Consider the following 8,756-nt stretch of genomic DNA (forward strand, 5'->3'; position numbering starts at 1 on the left):
TGTCGCTGTTGCCTGGAAGATGACGAGGTAGAATCACCTCAACACTACCTTCTTAGGTGCCCAGCGTTTGCGAGGCTAAGGTTGAAGTACTTTGGCTCTCACTTTCTAAAGAGCCCCGAGGAGCTCTGGGGTATTGAGATCAGCCGTATTAGTAAATACATAATCGGCTCGGAGCGTTTTAACGATAAAGTTTAGGGGGCCTTTCCAAATTGTGGTATCACAAAGGACAATCTTACATTGTCTAAGTGAGCTCCGGTTACACGGGGCTGCCACCTTACCTAACCTAACCTAACCTACGTGTAGGAGGGTTGCCACATGTTAAAAAATTAAATTCAATTTTAATTAAAGGAATTCGGTATCACTATATGGGTGTCAGGCAAAAGAGGTTCAAGAAGGTAGTAGTTTGGAAATATTTTGAAGAGGGTTGCCACCTGTATGAGAAGTCGAATTTTTATATTTTATACCCAAGTTATATGAAATATTAAAAATGGATGTCAAATGAAAGAAGTTTAACAAATATATTTTTGATGCGTTTGAGGGTTGCCCCAGTTTAAAAGGTTAAATTAAAATTATGCAATGAATTAAATGAATGAATTAATGAACGATGGCTATCAATGGAAATGGGTTTAAAATCCTTTATTTCAGAACTATATTTAGGAGGGTTGCCACGTATTTAAAAATAAATTTCAACTTAATTCATTAGTTACATGAAATATTTATAATAATGTCATACGAATAATATTTTAGGAAATTTTAGTTCGGAACAAATTTTTGAGAGGGCTGCCGCTTAAAAAATCAAATTTAACTTAATTCATCAGTTAATTGAAATATGTATAACAATGCCAGATGACAAAAAGATTTTAGTTTGATAAATGTTTTAAAGGGGTTGCCACCTGTTTGAAAAGTCGAATTTCCTTTACTTATACACAAGCTGCATAAATGTAATATCGAAATATTAGTGTCAAACGAGTTTTAAGAAAACTTAAGTATGATAATATTTTTCAGTAGAGCTGCCATCTATTTTTTTGAAGGTCGTCACATCTGCAATGTTATTTCGAATTTCCAATATGAGAAGTCAAATTACAGAACACCGATTCTGCATAGATTTCCAATAACGCTTTATTTTTTGAAGTTAGAACTCTTTAGTGGTACAGGGAGATTTAGAATTTTATGAAATGAAAACCGACTCCACGCGGGACCTCTCGTTACTCAGAAATAGTTTAGATGAATCATTAAGAATATTTTTTCAGGTTTTTGATTAGGGTTTCACCTGTTTAAAAAGTTAAATTACATTTTTGGCGTTTTAACGCCGTGCGGGTTCACTAGTTCTTAATATTACTCTTAATATTAATTACTAAGCTTAATCTTAATCTTCGCCTCTTTCTAATCTTATTCTTAGTCCTTAACTTAATCTTAGTCTTTATTTCGATCTTAATCTCAATCGCAATCTTAATTTTAGTTATTTACAATCAGGTTCCTAATTTTGGACTTATCCATAAGATAGTTAAATAAATTTTTGACATTTTAATATAGCAACCGCTTTAGCAATATTCAGAGTTCCTTCACCAAGGAAACGAGTCCGAATATTATTATAAGTCGGACAAAAGTCAATAAAGTGATGTATGCTGTCCGAGACGCCCGTATTGCACACTGGGCACATTCTTATAAGCTGTGAAATGGCTACACTGGGGGCGAGACAGTAGATATGGTCATAGTTTGACCGATATTCAGGAAAACATGCATGGCTCATATACGTACATATAAGTAGTACATATGGACTTGCATGGCTTTTATTAGACAGCTGTGTTTAAGATTTATCGGGACTACTTTCCAATTTATGCCTTGGCCAGTGCCCTGAAATGCAAGCACTTCAGTACCAATTGTCAGTGTGTGGTGGACACATTTACCACCTTGGTGAGGCCGAAACCTACCTTAAAACTCTGCCGTTTTCTGGGTCACGGCACCCGCTTGCAATGCAACTACACATTGAACGATTTCTGGTTCTACCTGCATTTAGGTGGTAAACCACAGCCACCACGATACTCCCCGAATCGGCCGTACCCATGAACAGACCAGAGTAATGCTCGCTCACTCACCCTGACCAACTTAACTGGCTTGACTCCCACTAGCACGACCTACACGATTACATCACACAACATTCTTCTCCATTTCAACTTGCACAAATCCATACCATCTTGCTCGTTTTGTTTGTCTCACCGTCTTACTCCTCTCGCTCGCCACGCTAGCCCATCCGTAGGCAAAATAGAGGTTTTCCGCAGATTCCACCAATTTCCCACGGTTTTCCACCAATTTTTCACCATTTTCCAACATTTCATTCACCTTCATTTTTACCATTTACCTAGTCATGCTTGTCCTGCCAGTGCCTGTCTTGCCTATCCCACCGACGAACACACCCCGGGGGCATCTGCTGCCCCTGGTACCAGTTTAAGTCTATGGTAAGACTTTCGAAAGCCGCGAAAAATCACCTGATAACTCCCTCATGGCTCTAAAAAATACTACAATAAAAGTAAAAAAAAAAATTACCCAGCCACTGGCTGTTTTCTCGAAGAAAAACTGTAAAAAGTCGCTTATGATAGCCGTTTACGATTCGTTTTCGAGTACTTTTTAACCGACTTCCCAAAAGGAGGAGGTTATCAGTTCATCGGAATATTATTTTTTTTTATGTATGTATGTTACCGCATAACTTTGGACCACGTCAACCGATTTCGATAATTCTTGCATCGGAAAGACAGTGTCTCAGAGGTGGTCCCATACGAAACTGGTTTAGATCCGATCATCGGATCATGAGATATATATATATATATTTTTATATGAGAATTGAAGTCGGTGTTTTTTTGCTAAAAATCACTTGTTCGTTTTAAATTGTGGAGCGGCTACGAACAGTCGTAAACGGATCGAAAAAGCATTCGTATGCGAATATTACACTGTGCGGCAGCCAATTTTACACAAGAAAAAATCAATATGTTCACAAAACTGGGGACCTCGATTTTTTTAAAAGGACTTTGAAATATCTAGAATATGATTGCATAAAAAACTTTTTCAAAATATTCGGTGCATTGTATAATAACAATATAGGTATCAATTAAAAGAATAAATTCTGTAGAATAGAGAAAAAATAATTTTTGGGTGCTCCAGGACGAATAAGTATCGAAAATGTATTTTTAAAACTTTATCCTTGAATATCCTTAGAAATTTCAAAAATTTATTCCATACCCATATCCATATTCCATACCATATCCTCGAATTTCGTCCTTCTAACTTTATTAGTTTTAGATAAAAAAAAATTACACTTCTCTTTATAAGATATTGATAGTCACAATATACATAAATGAAGATACTGGAATCATTATTATGGAACCATGTATGCGCTCTAAACGAACAAACTGATCGTATGATGTACGGTTTAAATACTTTAATTGTTTTGTATACAAGGGCGTAGCCAGCCTTTCACCTAGGGGGAGCAGGAGTTTATATAGAGGGAAAAAATGTTTTTAATTAAATTTTTTTTTGTGTGCATATATAAATAGAAATTTTTGGGTTCAAAATAGTATGCGTTTTCTGGTGTCCTTTACAACGATACAAATTTTTTAAAAATCTGTTTGTATTTTTTTGTTTAAAATATTTTTTTATAAAAAAAGGTACTTTTTTGCTTTTAAGTCTTTTTTCTCAAATTTTTATAGATGAAGAATACAAACATGCATACCAGAAGAAATGGGTAATCGGTTAGTAATTTTTTTATTAAAATTTTTTTTTATAAAAAACGTATTTTTTCGTTTTAAATGTTTTTTCACAAATCCTTACATACAAAGTATACAACATCAGATGGAAGGAGGTTCAATCGCGTTTAAAACGATACCAATTTTTTAAAAATCACTTTAAAATTGTTTGAAATATAAGGTTATATATAAATAAGAGCAAAAGGCTGGCTACGTCTATATTTTTAGTTTTTTTAATTATTTGCATATAATAATAAAAAATATTTTTTTACCCAAGGTTCTCTTTCGAACTTCGCAGGCCCATATCTCGATTTCGGAGGCTAACTGCGAAAAACGGAGAAATTACTTTTTTACCCATGACTCAATCTCTTTAAAAAAAAATTGGTTTGGGCCAATACCCAGCCGAGTGCTGTGCAGTGTAATGATTCCAGTATCTTCATTTATGTATATTGTAACTATCAAGAGAAGTATAAATAATTTTTTTATATAAAACTAAGAAAGCTAGAAGGACGAAATTCGAGGATGTGGTAGTTTACACATATTAGTCCTTGACATATATTTTTATCAAAAATAAATATTGGAAATTTCCAAGGATATTCAAGGATAAAATTTTAAAAGGACATTTCCAAAACTTATTCGTCCTGGTGCACCAAAAAATTAAGTTTTTTTCAATTCTACAGAATTTTTGCTTTTAATTGATACCCTTATTGTTACTCTACAATGCACCAAATCTTTTAAAGAATTTTTTTATGCAATCATATCCTAGAAATTTCAAAGTCCTTTAAAAAAAANTAATAATAAAAAATATTTTTTTACCCAAGGTTCTCTTTCGAACTTCGCAGGCCCATATCTCGATTTCGGAGGCTAACTGCGAAAAACGGAGAAATTACTTTTTTACCCATGACTCAATCTCTTTAAAAAAAAATTGGTTTGGGCCAATACCCAGCCGAGTGCTGTGCAGTGTAATGATTCCAGTATCTTCATTTATGTATATTGTAACTATCAAGAGAAGTATAAATAATTTTTTTATATAAAACTAAGAAAGCTAGAAGGACGAAATTCGAGGATGTGGTAGTTTACACATATTAGTCCTTGACATATATTTTTATCAAAAATAAATATTGGAAATTTCCAAGGATATTCAAGGATAAAATTTTAAAAGGACATTTCCAAAACTTATTCGTCCTGGTGCACCAAAAAATTAAGTTTTTTTCAATTCTACAGAATTTTTGCTTTTAATTGATACCCTTATTGTTACTCTACAATGCACCAAATCTTTTAAAGAATTTTTTTATGCAATCATATCCTAGAAATTTCAAAGTCCTTTAAAAAAAAATCCTGACGTCCGAGAGAAAAATTAAAAACGCAGGTATACTATATTTGGCACCTAGTCTTATGAATATATTGATTTTTTCGTGTGATTTAAAATTTTTTGGTTATTGTCGCACGGTGTTATATATTATAAAATATTGTGGTTCGAGAAAAATTTCCAACAAAATGAAAACTTTTTCTTATGCTGACAAAGTACTACAAGCCTCTTTTTATAAAATTTTTTGTTTCATCATTTACGAGCCTTTCTCAAACTTTTTACCGATCGAGAATCCCTTGTAAAATATACATGTTGGCTGGGCACTAATACAAGCTGTATGGGGTTCGGGATTATCTATACATATATATAACTATTTAATACAAATACATACTATGTACATACATACTATACTCAACAATTTTTCTCGTTATACCTTACAGAGCCAGCAAGTTAAAACACAATTGAAAAATGTCGGCATTTAAAAAATATGTGGTTCACATGCAATACTTCAGAATCGTTTAGAATAAGTACTTTGTGATATTAAAAAAATATAGAAAGTTGTTGCCTGAGTATCTCAACAATATAAAATCAAGTACTGTATACGTTGACTCACACCAAAAAATGCATTTTACGAATAATAATGAAATGAACTCAAATACGATTGCAAGTGCAGAATGGAAAGCAAAACCGATAGCCGCACATCCAACTGTTTTTAATGCCACATCAGCAAGGGGCTCAGAAACAATAAAATTGTCAACATCGTCAGCTGACAGTTGCGCCTCATCAACCGACTCTGGTGTAATTATCACCGACAACAACAGAACATGCAGCAACGACAGCAACAACTACAAAAACATACAAGGCAATGTAAGCTTCAACACCAACACCAACGGTGTAGACATCAATGGCACAAGTGGCAATACAGCGAAAGATAACAGCAACAATATCGACAACAGCGTCGATGATAAGCGAAGACGCAGTGCAGAAACTCCGAAATCAAACAACAATATTACAATAAACAAAAAAATTGATAACAATTGCATAAACATTGAAAATATCATAAATGTGCGACGCCAACGAAACTCGTCAAGCGGTAGCAGTAGAAAATCTTCGAAGAATTGCTCACCAGCAGTGTCGATACGTAGCAATACAATATCGATTATTTCGATCGATGAAAATGCCATTGACTCGAGTGTCGTCGACTCAGATTCGGACTTTGAGGGTCAAAATAGTAGCTATGTTGTCAAGAAGCTGGGCCAACAAACGACCTACGAGCCAAATAATCCCAATTTGCCGAATATAAATAAAGGTATGCAAGTGCTAAGTCAGACGATAAGCCCAGGTGCAATACCCCCCACGTCTGGTCCGCTATCTGAGACGATACTCAATGGTGGTGCACTCTCACCACCGATGCTAGCGCCACCTATGGCGCCCAATTCGGCCCAAATTGGTAGCATAGCACTCTCAAATTCTACAGATGTTACCTTTGGCGACAAGCATTTCTACGAAGGACCCGTGACGATACAACAGTTTCTAATTGATAGTCGTGATAAATGGAAAAATGGCGAAGAGGGTGGAAGTGATAATCCAAACTTCACTGCTGATGACAAAGTGTCCGATCCTGGTAAGTGGTGTTAAGTAAAATTAAATTTGACTGTAGATGTTACGCATGTAGGTACTAAATTTATGTAGTTAAGTAGCCTTGAGCGGGTTGAGTCATACAAAAATATTCCATTTGACTACAAAATTCTTGTTTTCCATTAGCGATAGTTTAATTTTGGCAAAGATTTTTCGTTATCCGATTAAACTGTTGCAATTCTCGACAGTTTCATAAAATACCAAGTTCTCAGTAGTTTCGTGTCAGTTCATGATGTCTTAAGCGCTGTTGAGAAAGTGCAAGTCAAGTTACGCAAACTTCAGTTTCTCAAAAACTGAGCGATTTAAAAGAAATTGAAGTGAAGCGATTTCAACTCGTCATCCTCCAAAGAGCTGCGCCGGCTTAGATCTAGATGTGCTCCTTGAGACTCACCGCGTGCATTCCAAATTGGTCAATGCCCTAGCAAAACCTCTACAAAGAGTGGGAGTAGCAGCCTTTGGCGGCTTAGGAAACTCACTCCACCGCTTACGGCCTACCCTGGTCACGAAAGAGCTGTAATGGTTTTCGGCTAGAGCTCACCAAGCTGTTATAAGGTCGAATTCTCTAATAGCAGTCCGCAGACAGTCAAAGGTATCCCCATCCTATTTTGCTTAGTAAGACCACCTCAACGGGGTGCTCTTCCTTGTCAGCTCGTCACTGTAGTCTGGTACCCGTAAAAGTCGAATTATGGTATCAGAGTCGGTTTGTACCTACCTTATTTTCATGAAATGCGCCGTCTTGTATACTTTCTTACTTTTCAAAATTATGAAGGCTTTTTGACGTCGCTTTTATCATTCTTCCTCTTCTTCCACCAGATCCAATGGCTTTGCTTCCTTATCCAGCTTGGAAAAGGCAGAACAGACTTCGTGGTTAACGCTACCGTACGTTTTTGTAAAGAATTGTGCCTGAGCGGTTCAGTTATGCAGCTATTATTATCTTTTCCAGCATCAGATTAATGAAATCGCATAAAATGGAGTCGCCCTGTCGGAAACCCCGTTTGGTAGCAAACGGCACGGAAAGGTTTTTCCCAATTCTAACGGAGCTGGTGGTATTGCTCAACGTCATTATACACAGCCATATCAGTTTCGCGGGGATGCCCAATTCAGACAACGCGGCGAAAGACAACTCCTATCGAAAGCGGCTTTGAAGTCGACAAATAGGTGGTGAGTGTCGATCCTTTTCTCGCGGGTCTTTACCAAGATTTGACATATTGTGAATACCTGGTGTATGGTGGATTTTCTAGGCCCAAAGCCACATTGACAAGGTCTAATCAGTTCGTTGACGGTGGGCTTCAGTCTTTCACACAATACACTCGATAAGACCTCGTAACCTATGCTAAGAAGGCTAATCCCGCAGTAGTTGGCGCCTTTCTTGTGGATTGGGCAGATCACAATTCAATTCCAGTCATCGGACATGCATTCATGTGACCATATTCTGCATGAGAGTTAATGCATGCACCTTATAATCTCTTCGCCTCCGTACTTGAATAAATAGCTCAGCTGACAGTTTGTACGCTCCACCAGCTTTGTTGTTTTCAAGCGCGCCTTTGCTATTCGTACCACGTCATAGTCAGGCGGTGGGTTATCGACTCCATTTTTATCGTTTGGGGGCTCGAGTTCGTCTTCTCCACAGCTTTCAGTACTGCTACCATTCAGTAGGGTACTGTCCTTGAGCTTACCTCACAACAGCTGCAGCTGCTGGCGGCAGATATCTAGATGTGATATTGTTCCAACAAAAAAGGCGGTTTATTAGACATTTCTTTTTCAAAGTACTTTATACCTTAAATGGTGTACATTTTTTCCATTAATTAGAAAACTTAATTTACATACTTGTTTTGTGAGCTGCTCATTTATGACTGCCTGTACCCGCACATTTTGTTTTGGCTGTTATTTTTGTCTTCCGTAATTGGTTTTTATACCCGAGCGCACTTGTGCACAAGGGTATTATAACTTTGTTCACATAACGGTTGTTTGTAACAGGCAAAACGAATCGAGATAGATATAGACAAATGTATACATAAATGATCAGAATGAAAAGAGAAATCGATTAAGCGGTGACTGTCTGTCCGTCCGTC

The 8,756-nt window shown here is 36.5% G+C and overlaps 1 protein-coding gene across 6 annotated transcripts in view; it reads left to right on the forward strand.

The window, feature by feature from the left end:
- Nucleotides 1-8,756, forward strand: part of PGRP-LC (Peptidoglycan recognition protein LC) — a 42,828-nt gene that overhangs the window by 16,343 nt on the left and 17,729 nt on the right. For all 6 annotated transcript variants that reach the window (XM_017623090.1, XM_017623089.1, XM_017623093.1 and 3 more), the window contains exon 2: nt 5,487-6,670. In XM_017623090.1, the coding sequence (XP_017478579.1) occupies nt 5,668-6,670 (1,003 nt within the window). In that variant the 5' untranslated portion in view covers nt 5,487-5,667. The remainder of the gene's footprint in view (nt 1-5,486; nt 6,671-8,756) is intronic.

Source organism: Rhagoletis zephyria, unplaced genomic scaffold, assembly GCF_001687245.7.
Source record: "Rhagoletis zephyria isolate East Lansing unplaced genomic scaffold, Rhagoletis_zephyria_1.1 Rzeph_scaffold_03039, whole genome shotgun sequence".
Lineage (NCBI taxonomy): Eukaryota > Metazoa > Arthropoda > Insecta > Diptera > Tephritidae > Rhagoletis > Rhagoletis zephyria.